Below are 18601 nucleotides of genomic sequence, written 5' to 3' on the forward strand. Positions count from 1 at the left end.
CGAGAGTCAGCCATTCCTCATGTGTCTGTCTGTGAGTTCTGTGGCGACGTTTGCTTTTCAAGACATACGGGATTCAAGTGTTACAATCATTCATGATGATAGTAACGTGTAGGGTTTACTGCATTCATTCTGGGACTGGGGACGGAAGGTGGGAACTTTGTTTCGCGTTTTGTATTAAGTGATGAGGCTACGTTTCATTCAAGTGCAAAATTAAGCAGCCAGAATGTAAGTATATTGGAAACACAGCAGCCAATAATGGGATGCTCCAGCAACAGTTCTGACGTAGGTGGCATACTGATGTTACATTGCACCATTAGCCTCCAAAGTTAGCTGATCTTACAGTAAGTGACCTTTTTTGTAAGGGTTTGTCAGCGTCGCCCCTTCCATCAACGTTGAGTGATCTGTGACACCTCATTGCAACACGATTCAACCCAGTACTTCTAGACACGCTATGTAAGGTATGGGGCACGTTTGACCATGTCTGAACGTTTGTATGAGTGCGGTGGAGGGCTAGTTGATGATCTGTGGAAGGTAAGTGAAACGTTTGACTCTAAACATAATTTAGGAAGTACTACAAGTTGTATGCACCCGCATGTAAAACGTGTAAGGAAAAGTCGGATGGATCAGCAACATAAGCTTTTTCGAAACTATAATATTTTTTGCAGGTTGTGTTGGGACATTCTTCACGGTAAACGATACTCTGATGCGTTACTTAGTAGAATTATACAACTCGGTGTCATAACAATATATATTCGTTATTTTTTTAATATTTTATCATCCTTTGCATTTTGGTTATTGAAGTTTTGAAGTGTTGTATCGGACCTGAGACTGTAGTATGTAAAAAAGTCATTATGTTACAGGAAAGTTTTAATTGGATCGTAAATGGTTATAAATTTGAACCTGTTCATCTATTCACGAAGTTCATCAAAGTATTTGTCAACTTTTTCCTTGCTCAAACCTACTGCTCGCTGAAGAGTCGTGGAGTAAGCTGTCCTCAGCTGTAAATCTTCATGTCTTTCAATAAAATCATAGCAAATTCCGTATCCGCTTTCATTTTTCTCCTAGTGAACCGAAGCTTTACTTTCAGTTGCTTTGCCTATTTGTACGCTGTATTACAGGTCTTTATTCAAAGGCTACCAAAATTACAGTTTTTTAAAATCGGATAGAAACACCGTGCAGCTTTCTGAGTGAGATTGTTGAGTCTTGGCAGTATGGAACCAATTTATTAAATCGATAAGAGTGACGGGTTTATTTACAAAGCACTGTACAACATATAAATTAATAAATAAATAGTGCAGAGAACGCTTGTCGCAGGACTGCTTCAGGTTCAGAGCTGAGGTGGCGCGGGCCTGGGCAGGACGCTCCTCCAGAAGTCCATCCTGGCGGGCAGCAGGTCCCTGCGGGCCCGCAACTCGCGGCCCACCTCCAGGTAGGCCGGGTCGTCGTCCGTGTGCGGCGGCCACGCCACGCCCACGGTCGCCGAGGGCTCCCTGTTGGCAGTTCAGCGCAGGGTCACACAGCTATGACAGTGGAACAAGTGTGAGGCTAGAGGGAAGACTGCACTCAGAGCGTCCCCGAATGGTACGCGGTCCATTTACATTAAAGTGACCACCGCGTATGTTCGACTTCAACGTGTAGTAACTACTCACAGACGGCAGGTGGGAGCATTAGTAAAGGAGGGAATGGAAAGCGTGTCAGGGGCAAGTGGGAAAAAGTTAAGTCGTTGCCGTAATGCACAAATGGCGCGATTTGTCCATCGACCAAAAGCGCACGACCGTTGGCTTTCGAGCCAAGGGTGGAAGCGTTTCTGAAATTACTAAGTTTGTAAATTGTTCGCGTGCCGCCTTGGTTAAAGTACACTGTGCACGGCAAAATGGTTTGCTGGACATGTAGTTAGGATGAGTATGGACAGAATGACGAAGAGAGTGTGGGAAACAACAGGGAGGACAAGGGGAAAGACAGGAATCAAGTAGGTTGTTCAACTTCGGAAGGACTGGTTGGAATTGGGGATCAAGGTCGAAGGAAAGGAAAATTGGAGGAACAAATATACACAGACCAATAAGCCGGAGATCAATGACAGAGAAGAATACAGGAAAAGATTAGAGTGTTACCAGTGGAGCCGACAGGAGAAACGGAAACTGAAGATCTCGGAGGAAGAGCGGGAGAGAAGAAGAGAAAGAATGAAGAGGTTCTGGGAGAAGAAGAGGAAAATGCAGTCCACAAAGGGGCTACCCGTGGTCCTACAGAGGCCGTAACGCAAGAAGAAGAAGAAGAAGAAGAAGAAAATGGCGGTATCCAAAATCGGCGCCAAGGCAGCTGTTGTGCACCACAGGCCGAAAGTGACAAGGGTAGACGGCTGCAGAGACGTGTCGGGCCACTGTTGAGTAACTGACACCCAGATGAATCAAGCGGCTACCAAAAGTGTCTGCTCAACGACTGTTCGGCGAACGTTGCTGTTTATGAGCCTCCGCAGCAGGCGCCTGATTAATGCACGCGTGCTGAGACTGCAGTTCATCGGCGATGAAGACTAGAATTTGCACGTCAGTACCGCAACTGGACGTCCACCGAGTGGCGACGGACGTCCTTTTCAGGTAAATCGTGTTTTGTGCTCCATCGGACAGATGGCCGCTGCGTTTTCCGAAGGATCCAGGCTAGAGGAGGGCGCATTATGGTCTAGGCCCGTGGTTCCCAACAGGTGGTCCGTGAACCCCCAGGGGTCCGCGAGCTATGCCAGAGGGGTCCGCAAGATGCTATTACAATAAAAAATATATTAACTATATTTCAAAGACAAAAGATTTTGAGCAATAATCAAAAATTTAACAATAACAATGATGGCTAAATTGAAAAAGTTTTAAGCTCAATATTTTTTCAATAATGAATATGTCAATGTTTTTTCTAAGTACCAAAAATAGAAAATGTATAAAAAACACTCTTAATTTGGCTTTTTTAGGTACTTGATACTGTGATATGACAAGGTTTTTTTATTTTTTATTTATTTACTTATTGTTCCGTGGGACCACATTAAGGAGAAGTCTCCATGGTCATGGAACGAGTCAATACATGAAATTATAACACGATTGTAGAAACAGATAAAATGAAATATAAGAAACATATTCAGGCGACACGTCATTAGTTTAAATAAAGAAATCAAGAATGTAACACTGGAGTTTGCTTAATTTTTTAGCTCTTCCAGGAGCTCCTCGACAGAATACAAGGAGATAGCCATGAGGAAACTCTTCAGTTTAGACTTAAAAGAGTTTGGGCTACTGCTAAGATTTTTGAGTTCTTGTGGTAGCTTATTGAAAATGGATGCAGCAGAATAGTGCACTCCTTTTTGCACAAGAGTCAAGGAAGTGCATTCCACATGCAGATTTGATTTCTACCTAGTATTAACTGAGTGAAAGCTCCTAACTCTTGGGAATAAGCTAATTTTGCTAACAGCAAACGACATTAAAGAAAATATATACTGTGAGGGCAATGTCAGAATTCCCAGACTATTGATTAGGGGTCGACAAGAGGTTCTCAAACTTACACCACACATAGCTCGAACAGCCCGTTTTTGAGCCAAAAATACCCTTTTTGAATCAGAAGAATTACCCCAAAAAATAATACCATATGACATAAGCGTATGAAAATATGCGAAGTAGACTACTTTTCGTGTTGAAATGTCACTTATTTCAGATACTGTTCTAATGGTAAATAAAGCGGCATTTAGTTTCTGAACAAGATCCTGAACATGGGCTTTCCACAACAGCTTACTATCTATTCGTACGCCTAGGAACTTGAACTGTTCCGTCTCGCTTATAACATGCCCATTCTGTCTGATTAAAATGTCAGTTCTTGTTGAATTGTGAGTTAGAAACTGTAAAAACTGAGTCTTACTGTGATTTAGCATCAAATTATTTTCCACAAGCCACGAACTTATTTCATGAACTAAATTATTTGATAATGTTTCAATATTACACACAAGATCCTTCACTACCAAGCTGGTGTCATCAGCAACAGAAATATTTTTGAATCACCTGTAATACTAGAAGGCATATCATTTATATAAATAAGAAACAGCAGTGGCCGCAGCACCGATCCTTGGGGAACGCCCCATTTAACAGTGCCCCATTGGGACTGAACATCATTACCAGTCTCAATATTGCGGAGAATTACCTTCTGCTTTCTGTTCTTAAAGTAAGAGGCGAACCAATTGTAAGCTACTCCCCTTACTCCATAATGTTCCAACTTCTGCAGTAATATTTTGTGGTCAACACAGTCAAAAGCCTTCGTTAAATCAAAGAAAACACCTAACGTTCGCAACCTTTTATTTAATCCGTCCAAAACCTCACAGAGTAAAAGAGACTATAGCACTTTCAGTTGTTAAGCCATTTCTAAAACCAAACTGTACATTTGACAGCAAATTATGTGAATTTAAATGTTGCAGTAACCTTGTATATACAACCCTCTCGATAACTTTAGCAAACACCGATGGCATAGAAATAGGTCTATAATTATCAACATTATCCCTGTCTCCCTTTTTATAAAGTGGCTTCACTACCGAGTACTTTAATCGGTCAGGAAACCGACCACTCCTAAAGGAAAAGTTACAGATATGGCTAAGTACTGGGCTAACATACATGGAACAATACTTCAGTATTCTGCTAGATACCCCGTCATATCCATGAGAGTTCTTGGTCTTTAGTGATTTAATTATTAACTCAATCTCCCTCTTGTCAGTATCATGGAGGAGCATTTCAGGTAACAGTCTCGGAACACTTTTTTCTACGAGCGCTATATGATTCCCTGTTGGGACTAGGTTTCTATTTAGTTCACCTGCTATATTCAGAAAGTGATTATTAAATACTGTACATATATGCGACTTATCAGTAACATCAGTAACACAGACATTCCCACTACGCACTGATTCTATGTCCTCGACCTGTCTCTGCAGACCAGGTACCAATCATGCTCGATGAGGGGTCCTCGAGAAAATTTTGTTGGGAACCCCTGGTGTAGGCAATGTTCTCCTGGCATTGCCTGGATGATCTCGCTATTCGGGAAGGCACACTGGATGCATCTATCATTGAAGACCCTGTCCACCACTAAATCCAGTTTGTTTTTCCTCGTCCTGATGGCATCGACCACTAAGGCAATGCGTCGTGTCACACAGCTCACAGTGTACGTGAGTGGTTCGAAGAGCTACAGGATTAGTTTATTGTCCTCCCCTCGCCCCAGTCTCTGGATTTAAACCCTATCTAGAATATGTAGCCTCGATCTGGCTATTCACGCCATTGATCCTCAAGCGAGAAACTTAGTGCAGCTGGCCACGACACTGTATTTGGAATGATTCCATATCCCTGTCAGTACTTTCCAGAGCCTCAGTGACTCTCTTCTTGCCTGTCTCGCAGCGGTCTGTGCTGCAATATTTGGTTATTCAGGGTTTTGACCGCTGGTTACATACTGTGACTGGACAATGTATAACATTTCAGTCGTTCAAAATTTAGAGCTTTCGTACAGTTGAGAGACGAAATTTCAGCGGACATTATACCCGAAATATTGTGGTATAGCATTTCTTCTCTTCGCATATGGTGTTTTTGCACCTTTATTTGACGGGTTTTGATGCAAACATTTTGAGCATACATGAAGCATAACAGCTCATTTTATAAAATTTGTATGTATAACTTTCAGTTGAATGTTGAGAGCGCAGTACTAAGGCTTGTATTTTTGTATTTCTCAAATACGGAGACGCAGTACTAACAGTGTTTCTCCGTCGTTAACTAAAGCCCGCGCAGTGTCTTTGTGAATGTGAGACCCAGGTGACACGCAGTAAATGTCATGTCTCTCTCTGTTAATTTGGTCTGAGATGTATCTATACTTTTTTTTTACATCACATAACTTTATCTATGGAATACGAAGCATGAGAGGAAAACAGAGCCATATACAATCATTCTGTCTCTCTTTTCCCTCTTTCTTTCTTTTGTATTTCCGATGGACGCAATACAAATATCTTTGTCTTTCATTAACAATAATAATTGAATTGTATTGTAAAATATTTACTGAAACAATAATTCATATGACAGTTTTTGTATAATTAATTATTATGTGACTGCTTACTTAACATAATTTAGAATTACAAATGTTTTGTATTCAGCATATCTTGCAGCCTTCACGCAGTTGATAAACGATAGTACCTGTATACATAGACGAAGAGAAGGGTGCTTGTTTTTTATATATGTACCCCTCCAGACCAACAGCGAGCTACACGCTCATTGTCAGTGGTCCTATAGAAAGTAAAATGTAATATAATACATCACATTATACAGTACAGACTATAAGTTATGAGAGTAGAGCGTGTTTATAAATGTATATATTTTGCGTTAGAGTGTGTAGTACTTACTTTCATTTTATTTGGATAACATCATAGTACTTTTTGCAGGTCTTTGTGAATATATTATATCAACATTATCTGATTTACAGCACGCCCTTGTGCTAGTATGAACGAGGCTAATCATGCTGTCTAATACCAGTAATATATTTCGTCCTCACAAATGTTAAAGATATAACTTCTTGTGTATTTCTGTTTTATACGTTTATTAACAATGGACGAAGCAGAGAGATCGTACAGGTTACTTAAACCACACAAAACACTATCAAAACAAATACCCATGAAGCACTGTATTTGACGTATTTGAGGACAAAATATATCACTGGTATTATACCACAATTAGCGTCATTCATACCAATATGAAGACGAGCTGTGAATGAGATAAAATTGATAAAACACTTTCATAAATATTTGCAAAATATTCTGTGAAAGCACAAAAATACAAGTAAATTCTATGTACATTAACATAACTATGTGTGATTACAAACATGTCTCATGATACATAGCCTGTATCATATAATATTACACATTATAGTACTGTACAGTATATCTTCTACAGGACCAGTGATGATAAGCGTGTAGCTCGATATAGGTCCGGTGGAATAAAATTATAAAAAGCAAGCGTTCTTATCTTTGTCTACACGTATAGAAAATGTTGTTTAACCGAGTTCTTAGAAGATGAGTAACGATTTTTGTAATTTTGTGACTGAGTGTTTTTGGACTAGATTTAGAAGTTCAGCGATGTTCCAGTGAACTGGAAACTCGTGTACCATTTATGGTCATTTCCGTAATTCTCTCTACAAATAGCACTGATATCTCGTATATCAGAATAGCAGACTTGAGAGCGAGTCGTCTATTTAAGAAATTTACTTACTATTATTATTATGTAATACTTTACAGTTGAGCTATTGATACTGTATATGAAGGAGACCGAATTCTGATGTATTTCAGGAGGGCCTCAGTCAACTTGAGCACGTGTGTGTAAGAGAGCTGTTTTCAGGTTCTGCCAAACTACCTTGGACACTGTAAGTTGAATTGTCGACTACAAATGATAACGATTATTTCTTATGGTTGTTAAAAAGAGTATGCTACTTGGATGTGTCGGGATTTTTGCCAAGTTTTTGTACACTTTTCCAATGTCTTTTGACTGTTGTGTTTAGTGTCTTATCGATTCGGAGTGAGTGTCGCTCGAAGTGCAGCTATTGGAGAGCAAACTGATTAAAAGCGTTAATGAACAAAAAACAGTACTTCCAGTCTGCCATTGAAAAAAGGCCCTTGCCAGAACATTCCATTCTGTGTTTGAGAGCAAGCATAATTATATACCACAACTAACACTGTGCTACCAGAATGAGATTTTCACTCTGCAGCGGAGTGTGCGCTGATATGAAACTTCCTGGCAGATTAAAACTGTGTGCCCGACCGAGACTCGAACTCGGGACCTTTGCCTTTCGCGAGCAAGTGCTCTACCAACTGAGCTACCGAAGCACGACTCACGACAGGTACTCACAGCTTTACTTCTGCCAGTACCTCGTCTCCTACCTTCCAAACTTTACAGAAGCTCTCCTGCGAACCTTGCAGAACTAGCACTCCTGAAAGAAAGGATATTGCGGAGACATGGCTTAGCCACAGCCTGGGGGATGTTTCCAGAATGAGTAGTGCTTCGGTAGCTCAGTTGGTAGAGCACTTGCCCGCGAAAGGCAAAGGTCCCGAGTTCGAGTCTCGGTCGGGCACACAGTTTTAATCTGCCAGGAAGTTTCAACACTGTGCTATTTTGGTGGCCGCTACACGCACTAGTACTAAAATTGTATTATTTCTGGATTTACTTTTTATGTTAGATTTACTATCTAATGTCGTGGCGACCATATGATTGTTCTTGGGAAATTTACACAGGTCACCAAGTACCGGTTACTCGAGTATACTGACTAATGCTTGCTGTTTACGAAATAAAGCTTTTCATCATCAGTAGAACTGCCATGGAAATAAACGGACTGAATCACCTAAAACTTCGACCGCAAATATTGCTGTAATGGAAAGCGCTGTTGATGAGTGGTTTTCACAGAATGAACTGGTAGTCAGGGGTGCGTATTGTTAGCCAATAAGCAGATTGTAATAATACTTAGAAAGTTTATTTTTTGTGCAAACATACAGTTTTTAAATGGAACAGTGCCTATTGACATTAGCAAACTGAAAGTAGGATAGCTCAGAATGTCAGTGGTATTTGTTGCACGATTCTAATGTGAGTGCTTTCCGAGCTATCGTATTTTGAAAACTTTCCGCATCGGCACTTGTTTGTCCCACTCAACCACCGTAGTTGCTGGGTACGATATTGTTATGTTAGCATACAGAATGCTTGTGTGTTTCTTGAGTGTATTGCGACTTGCTAGTCAGTTATTGTGTAATAATCCAAGCAATAAGTCTTCAGTGGACGTGGCTTTTTTGTGGTTTTAGGGAGCACAACTACAGTGGTCATTAGCGCCCAGACTAAATTATGAATGCACTGCGAGGCACAAGGTTAAAACAGCAACTAAAAAGGACAACACTATAAAAGGCACATTAACAGGCAAGGGATTAAAAGAAAACAGCATAATCAAATGTCCTTAGATAGGTTTGTCAAGTGGATAAAACGAAGAACGCGAGCAGCTGCTCCTGGGTCATCCGCTAAAATTTCATCCAGAGTACATGGCAGGCCAAGATCAATGCGTAGTGTATTAAAATTCGGACAGGACGTTAAAATGTGGCGTACCGTCAGCACTTGCCCACATGGACAGAACGGCGCTGGCGCAGCCGTCAGCAGATGGCGGTGGCTGAACCGGCAGTGTCCAATCCGTAACCGGGCCAAAACGACCTCCTCTCGCCGAGAAGGGCGTGAAGAGGTCGTCCACGCCGTGGGGAGAGGTTTCAAGGCCTGAATCTTGTTTTCAGTAAGTGTAGACCAATCGGCATGCCACAGCGATAAAATGCGCTGACAAATGACCCTGCTAAAATCAGATGAAGGCACACAACAAGAAGTTGTCCGAGGCTGGAGGACCGCAGCCTTAGCCGCGGCATCTGCAGCTTCGTTCCCAGGGATACCGACATAGCCAGTGGACGATGGGATTTACCAATGCAGGAGTGTAGGTAGAATGCAGTTCGTTCTTGTACAGTATATGCGACAAAGTGTCACAGTAGACGTCAACCATCTCGGCTTATTTGTGAACCTCTTCAACCAGTCCGTGAAAGTGGCAGTGTAACACCTAGAAAACATAACAGAAGGTAACAAGTGACGACAGAGGAGGGAAAATTAATGTTCTTGCAGCTGTTGTTGTTGATGCACACTTTATCTTCCGCGCAATCGCATGATTAACTGGCGTGAGTCGGGCAAGTCTCCTACGCATACTCCGTCGACATACATCTACATATACATCTACATGATTATTCTGCGACACACCATAAGTGCCCGAGCTCCGATTTATCTCATTTTATTACAATGATCATTTCTCTCTACGTAGGTGGGCGCCAACAAAACATTTTGATGCTATGAGGTGAGGCTTGGTGATTTCATGAGAAGATTCTGCCACAATGGAAAACGCCTTCGTTCTAATAACTGCCACTCCAGTTAGCGTATCATATTCGTCGCACTCTCTCCCCTGTTTCGCGATAATACAAAGAGAGCGGCTATTTTTTGAACTTTTCGATGTCCTTCGTCAATACGATCTGCTGTGGATCCCAAACCACACACCACTAATCAGAAGAGAGGAGACAAGCGTAGCGTAAGCAGTCTCTCTAGTGGAGCTGTTACATTTTCTAAGTGTTCTGCCAACAAATCGAAATCTTTGGTTTGCTTTCCCCACAGGATTATCTATGTTATCGTTCCAAATTAAGTTATTCGTAATTGTAATCCCTAAGTAGTAATTGTAATCCATAACTATTTATCTGAGTTTACAGTCTTAGATTTGTGTGATCGGATTCTTTTTAGTGCTCATATGGATGATTTTTACACTTTTCATGATTTTTTTCAACATACATAAATCTTGTCTAAGTCCTTTTACAATTGTTTTTGACCATCTAATGACTTTATATGAGGGTAAATGACACTATCAGGTGCAAACAATCTTAGTGGACTCCTCAGATTGTCTCCTAAATCATTTATGAACACCAGGAACAACAGAGGGTCTACTGTATAACATTCCTTGCGGAACGCCAGGTATTACTTACGTTTTACTTTCCTTCAGTTATTAAGAACTGTAACCTTTCGGATAGGAAATCACAAATCCATTCACACAGCTGAGACGATACTCCATAGGCACGCAATTTAATTAGAAATCGTTTGTGAGGAACGCTGACAAGAGCCATCTGGAAATCTAAAAATATCGAATCAATTTGACGTCCCCTGTCGACAGCACTCGTTACTTCGTGAGAATAAGGAGCTAGCTAGTTGTGTTTCACAAGAACCATATTTTCTGAATCCGTGTTGACTATTTGCCAATAAATAGTTTTCTCCAAAATGATGCATAATGTTCGAGCACAATATATGTTTTGCCGGTCGCTGTCGCCGTGCGGTTCTAGGCGCTTCAGTCCGGAACCGAGCTGCTGCTACTGTCTCAGGTTCGAATCCTGCCTCGGGCATGGATGTGTGTGATGTCCTTAGGTTAGTTAGGTTTAAGTAGTTCTAAGTCTAGGGGACTGATGACTTCAGATGTTAAGTCCCATAGTGCTTAGAGCCAGTTTCTGAACAATACATGTTTCAAAATCGTACTGCAAAATGGCTCTGAGCACCATGACCATGGGACTTAATTTCGGAGGTAATCAGTCCCCTAGAACTTAGCACTACTTAAACCTAACTAACCTAAGCACAGCAAACATATTCATGCCCGAGGCAGGATTCGAACCTGCGACCGTAGCGGTCGCGCGGTTCCAAACTGAAGCGCCTAGAACCGTTCGGCCACTCAACCCGCAAAATCGTACTGCAAATCGACGTTAATGGTGTGGGTCTGTTATCCAGCGGATTACTCATTTTCCCTTCTTGGGTGTTGGTGTGACTTGCACAACTTTTGCCTTTGGATACTGATCTTTCTACGAGCGAGTGGTATGTGATTGCTAAGTATCGAGCTATTGTATCAGCCCAATCTCTGGTTTACAGTCTGGACCGGTAGCCTTGCCTTTCTTTAGTGTTTCAATTTGCTTCGCTATACGAAGAGTATCTGCTTCCAAGTTACTTATGTTGGCAGTTGTTCTTAATTCGACTTCTGGAATATTTAATTCGTCTTCTTTTGTGAAGGAATTTTTGAAAACCATGTTTAATAACTCTGCTTTAGTGGCACTGTCATCAATAATATCACCTTTGTTATCGCACAGTGAATGCATTCATTACGTCTTGCCACTGGTGTACTTTATATACGACCAAAATGTCTTTGGGTTTTCTACCAGATTTCAAGACAGAGTTTCGTTGTGGAAACTATTACAGGCGTCTCACATCGTAGTTGGCGCTAAATTCCGAGCTAATGTAAAACTTCGCTTATCTTGGGGATTTTGCGTTCTTTTAAATTTGGCATATTTTTTTTCGTTGCTACTGCGACAGTGTTCTGACATGTTTTGTGTACCATCGGGAGCAGTACCATTTCTTATTAATTTATTTGGTATATATCCCTCAACTGCCATCGATACTAATTCTTCGAATTCAAATCACTTCTGGTCCATGGTTACATAGGCAGATTGGAAGGAGTGGAGATTGTGTCTTAGGAAGGCATCGAACGAAATTCATATGCTTTTTTAAATGTACGTATTTTGCGCTTACTTTCGGTGGGTTTGCGTATGCCGGTATTCATTCTAATTAAAATAACCTTGTGGTCGCTAAGTCCTGTATCTGTCAATATGCCCCTTATTTGGTCAGGATTGTTTGTTGCTAAGAGGTCAAGTATATTTTTGCAGTCATTTACACTTCGAGTGGGCTCCTGAACTAGTTGTTCAAAATAATTTTCTGAGTATGTATTCAGTATGATTTCGGACGACGTTTTACTCCTACCACCGTAAACATGTATTTTCGCCAACATATGGAGGGTACATTGAAGTCACCACCAGCTATAATAGTATGAGTGGGATACTTATTTGAAACGACACTCAAGTTTTCTATGAACAGTTCAGCAACTGCATCATCTGAGTCGGGGGTTCTGTAAAAGGAACAAATTATTAATTATTCCTGTTGTTAAATATAACCTCTAACCGCACTAATTCACAGGAAGCATCAACTTCAATTTCGCTTTAAGGTAAACTACTTCTGGCAGCAATAAACACTCCACCATCAACTGAATTTAATATATCCTTTCTGAACACGGTTAGGTCTTTATCCAGCATCCCGAACCTATAATGATTTGTGATTCAGTGCTTTCTATTAGAGCTTGGAGCTCTGGTTCTTTCCCAACACAGCTACGACAGTTTAAAACTACAATACTGATTGTTGCTATCTCTACCCTCTTCCTGTGTTCATCCTGCAGCCTTTGAAGCTGAAGCCCTTTTTGGCGCTTTCCCGAGACCCTCTATCCTAAAAAACCGCCCAGTCCTCTCCACATAGCCCCTGTTACCCATGTAGCCACTCCCAGCGTGTTGTGGACTCCTAACCTATTTAGTGGAACCCGGAAACCCACCGTCCTATCGCGCAAATTGAGGAATCTGCAACGTAGATGGTGGCAGATTCGTCTGAACCTCCGGTATCAGATCCTCCACTCGGCTCTGTACCAAAGGCCACAGTCGGTTCTGTCAACGATCCTACGGATGGTGAGCTTCGCCTTCATCTCGCAAGTAATACTGGCAGTCCATCCGTATCATACATCTCTCCATCACGAACTGCATGGAAACGATTATAAGAATCGTGTTAACTTCTGTACATGGGCACTAAGACAGGATACTCCAGATGTACTGTGTATCTTGTTTAGTGCTGATGCCACATTTACCATTCTTTGCCAGGTAAACCACCGAAACACGCATTCTCAATCTGTTGGCAGTCCCTATTGGCTTCGTCAGCTGGACGTCAGCGTCCACAGAGTGTAAACGTATGATGTGGGATAGTGAAACATCAGCTCATAGATGAAACACTGAACACACACAAGTATTGCAGTCTCCTAACAGAAGATCTTCCACAGATACTAGAAAACCTTCCTCTGCAGTCTGGGAGGAACCTGTGGTACCAACGTGATGGCTGTCCAGCCCATAGTACACGCAGAACATGTCTTCACGAACTGTTTCCAAATCGTTGGATTGGACGCAGAGGACCTATACCTTGGCTGTCCCTTTCCCCCAATTTGATGCCTGTAGACTTTTTTTCTGTGGGGAAAGTTGAAAACGCTGTCTACAGTGACATACCAACTACACCCAATGACAGGCAACGACGTATACTGGAGCCTGCTCGAAAATCTCCGCTGATATGCTAGAATGTTTGCAGTAGTCGTTCCATACCAGACTGGAAGCGAGTATTAGTGCCAGTGGTCATTTTGAACACAACCTGTGATGCTGAGTAGCTTCGTTACTGACCAGAATCCACGTAACTACTGTGTGCACTTATTTTGTTCTTTAGTCTGTGCTACCACAGGTATTGGACAAGTGTCGATTTAGCAACTTCTCAAAATAGGATATCTCGTAAACGACTTGTTTCAGAATCCTGCAACAAACACCACTGACATTCTAATTTACCCTACTTTTAGTTTGTTAATGTCAATAGGCACTGATCCACTTAAAAACTGTATGTTTGCACAAAAAATACACTTTCTAAGTATTATTACAATCTGTTTGTTGGGTAGCAATACGAGCCCCCGACTACCAATCCATTCTGTGAAAACCGCATATCAATAGCACTTTCCATCTTCGCAATATTTGTGGTGTACGTTTTAGGTCATTCACTCTGTAGTAACACATTAGTTTGTAGGCGGGATGAAAAACTGCATAGTGGGAGGCGTCAATTCATTTATTATTCGCGACGCTTATGACTGAAGTATGTAAATGGTTCAAGTCACTGTGAGTCGAGGGTAAAGATTTACGATCGACATCAGAAAGTTATTTATGTCCACCATTGGAGCTTTCAGGGCTTTACATGCAGTCACATTCGTGACTGCGGCCAGAAGTCAAACGCTCTTAAGCCCTATTCCCATTAGGGGCTAACACACGGGAAAGCCCGCGGTAGCCTCTAGAAATGTTTAGCATAGAAACACCCTCACTGGCACGTCATAAGAGGTTCAGTATTGTGGTCTGAACGTGTTGAAACACTTCCTCTGCCGTGTGACGTGCCACAGCTAATGTAATCACAGCTAGCATGCTCTCCGTGTGATGTGAATTATTAACTCGTTGCGTCTGTTTGATTTGTTGCTTGAGTGCCGTTAACGCAATTTACATCTCCTTCCTGTATCCATTCCCCAACACCTATATATCAAACCAAGTCTGCTTCGATAAATATAATTTTGACTAAAAAATAAAGACCAGTTTTTAAAAGAAACCGTGACAAACAAGGAAAAAACTGGCAACGAGAGGAAATGCGTTCCGTCTAAGGAGTGTAAAACCTCGTTGCTCATTCATCACATAGCAAAATACAACTAGAAACTCATATCCTAAGTACTACCGGCTTTTTTGCATTATACACAGACCTCTTAAATAGGCACTGTAGTGATATCTAAAGGAATAACGTGGCATGTCACGCTTGTTGAGCGAATCTCTGTTAATGTCCCTACATTAGAGGAGGTGTCGTACTGATGCCAGCAACGTGGAACCCAAGTTATTGCCGTATGTGCTGAATATCGAGGAGCTGCCGTCGACAACAACCACTGGTTCAGTAGTTTACACACATAGGACAAGACACGTTGGAGTGAAGAAGTTGAAAATCGTTTAGCAAATTTCTGCGTTCAGTCTAATTATTTCGTACTGCACTGCGGCACTTGTCTTGATTGTGAGATGAAGTCGTAGACACGTGCACGTAACTGCCGTAATAACAAAAGTGGAATCTAGCAAATGCTGCATTTCGGATATGCATGTTCTGGGCCATGTGAAGACCCTCAGAGTTCTAAGGGATTTCGCTTTCAGACTTGATTAATACTACATAAATATCACTATTCAAGAATTATGAACCACAAGAACTTCATTTTGCTCTGACATCACAACAAGTACTTCTCAATCATTTCTGGACACATTTATATTATGACAAATGAGTTTCCAATTGACATACACAGGAATAAATTTAAAGCATCTCATCTGTGGTTATAATTGTTCTCTCAATAGTTACGATAAAACTGGAAGAACCATAGGGAACAAGGTGATATTCTATGAATAAATAATTAATAAATACAAATAAGTTATCATATATTATTAGCCGCAAAGAAACAAAACATTCACATTGAAAAACTGTTCTCCAGAAAAACTGCATTCACTCCCTAAATGGTTTGACAATGCTTCACATAGAAATGACTAAATATGGGTCACGGGAAGAACTGCCCGTTGGCTGGTTCTAGGCCACTCTGCACTGTTGCCAGTTTTTTCCCTGTGACATCACTGATGATATCATGCACTGTTGACAAATTTATCCCCCTCCTCCACCCTCTGACAATGCCCAGTTTTCCTATGTATAGAATGTTGGGAAATCCGAAGTAGGCAGGGTTATACCCTACTCCTATGACAGCACTGTGAAACTAGTATGCTTGTCCTAAGTGTATATTGGTGGTAAATCAAAAAATGCAAGATGTGCAAGTATCGTACTGTTTAAAATCTAAGATGGCGGACCACGGAATACAGAGCCAGCCTGCATGGTTGTTAGATTTTCCCTGCTGTATGACAGCCAGCCTGCAGGTTTTTCAGATCACTCGTTCTAAATTGGAAAACAGTGCAGTCTGTATGTTTAACCCCCCTCTGATGTCACATGTGAAACGAATTCCCTCACGCCAGGAAGCCTAAGTTTGAAATGGTGGAATATTCAAAGAGCTTACAAGCTGTAAGTTTAAAATATGGGGAAATTAAGAATAGTGTTCACATGGCCTAAGTTTAAAATGATAAGAAATTCTAAAATGCTCTTACCTAAGTTTAAAATATTGAGGAAACCTAATGGTTGTCATAACTAGAGAATTTGTCTGATACAGATTGTGTACCCCACCACACTCGGTGTGCTCAACATGGCGACACAGCTTTCAGATCCTTTTCTAAGGCGACACAGTTTTACATTTAAACGTGGTCTAATTATAGAACTGGATGATTTCTGGCCTCTCTGTCGTCTGGAAACCGATGCTGTAACATTCCCGTGAATGAAATCTATTGCAGCTCCTACCATACGTTCACCTAGAAAAGTTCTCTCCTAAAGATCTGCACACACTATGGTCACAAACTTTAAGGCGCTGAAACTTCTATGCAGTAACCGTAAAATAGGTGCAATGACCACATAGTTTTTTGATATCTCATACTACATTCTTTGACTAACATCGACTTTTTTTGTAGTATGCAGGCTTTGGTGCGAATTAAATTTTAACAGTAGCCATTTCTGAGAAGAGTTCTAATTGGATAGTATGGCTCGCACAAATGAAGATCTACTTAGCAGCACATTAGTATACCGTTTACACCAAATACGACATCGATTCTGAGTGACACAAACCCCTTATAAGTTTCCAGAGGTATATGACGACAAATGTTAACGAAATTCACGTCCGATAGCGGTTTGGCAGTTGTGGTATGTTCTCATTATTTTAACAGAATGGGTGCCAACGAACATATCAGCCAACGTATCGGCATCAGCTGCCTTGTAGGGCTCGGGGATGAACAGAGTGACAAGAGTTTCACAAGTAGGTAAGAAAACGGGCATGCAGTTACTTTCCAGTGTACAGCAGCTACCCATTCAACTACGTTACAAGGTCGTTAAGTAAAACATATGAAGATTATCGTAAATATGATAAATTTAATGTTTAAACAATTACCACAGTGTGTGTATATTGGATGGCACAGGAGAAGAACAGTTATTTTCATAAACAAATGTTACATACTGAGACATTTGTTGAGATAGCTACACCAACCACAGTGTCGACCAAAAAGTCCTGCATCACAACTGAAGTCGTTTCATCAGCTGTGCAGTAGGGTAAGAATGCTATTTTATTTATTTACACGACTGTAGGGGACATCATCAGCTCACAACATCTGTCTATCCAGACACACAAGGCCGCTGCGATCATGTGTAGATGGTAGCAGACTTGATCATACAAAACTGTTAAGGCTTTCGTGGCCACTTGTTGACAAACTGCCTATTGGGTCCTGTCTCGGGTTCTTCGGCCGACGTTCATCTGATGATTTTACTGACGTTTCGCCAGCACGTGTGGCTGGCATTGTCAAAGTCTCACCCTCCATTGCCGGTGGTGAACTGGAGCCCAGCTCGCGGCTGCAGACTATAAGTACCTGGTGTGCCAACGACCGAGGGCTTCTCCGCGGTCATTTCCGGTGCGCTTCTCCTCCTGCTACCTGCGACGGTCGTTCGCTGCAGTACGGGAAGCCAGGATCCGTTCACCTTAAGGCTTTCCTCTTTCTTCTTGAAGCTATTCGGGTGTTTTTGTATTTCTACAGCTTCTCTGAACAAGTTGGTGTGGTAGTGCTTCTCTACAGCCAGAACTTCCGTGTCGGCGAATTTTATTACGTGGTCGGTCTCACTCAGTGCGTGCTCTGCCACGGCCGATTTCTGCACCTGCCCCAACCTTCAATGTCGCTTATGTTCTTTGATCCTGGTGTAGATTGATGGTCCAGTCATTCAGACATAAAGTTTTCCGCATGTGCATGGTATACGGTATATGCCCAACATTGCAAGTGGGCCCCTTTTCTCCTTTGCCGATCTAAGACACTCTTTGATCTCCTTGTCGGTTTGAAAATCGTCTTTACGCCGTATTTGCGCAATAAACGGCCGATTCTGTCCGCCACTCTGGGAGTGTATGGTAGAAAGGCCGTTTCCGACATTTCTTTTTCTGATTCTTTACTTCGCCGAGTGTTTGGCTCTGTTACACTTGTAACATAATTTATGGAGTACCCATTGCTCTTCAGAAAACTTTCCAGGTGTTGCATTTCGCGTCTGAGGTGATGCGGCTCACATATTCGTCCTGCTCGCTTTACGAGCGTATTAATCATGCCTCTTTTCTGGCTCGGGTGGTGGTTTGATAGTTTGTGCAGGTATCGGTCCGCGTGTGTCGGTTTTCGACACACGCTGTGTCCCACATTTTCTCCATCCCTTGTAACCAGCATATCTAGAAATGGCAG

The 18601-nt window shown here is 41.7% G+C and overlaps 1 protein-coding gene across 1 annotated transcript in view; it reads right to left on the minus strand.

The window, feature by feature from the left end:
• Window positions 1-1209: 1209 nt before the first annotated feature.
• The window catches only part of LOC126158025 (esterase E4-like), a 209560-nt gene continuing 192168 nt past the window's right edge, over window positions 1210-18601 (minus strand). The window contains exon 13 of the mRNA XM_049916414.1: window positions 1210-1490. Within this exon, the coding sequence (XP_049772371.1) occupies window positions 1328-1490 (163 nt within the window). The 3' untranslated portion in view covers window positions 1210-1327. The remainder of the gene's footprint in view (window positions 1491-18601) is intronic.

Source organism: Schistocerca cancellata, chromosome 2 (assembly GCF_023864275.1).
Source record: "Schistocerca cancellata isolate TAMUIC-IGC-003103 chromosome 2, iqSchCanc2.1, whole genome shotgun sequence".
Classification (NCBI taxonomy): domain Eukaryota; kingdom Metazoa; phylum Arthropoda; class Insecta; order Orthoptera; family Acrididae; genus Schistocerca; species Schistocerca cancellata.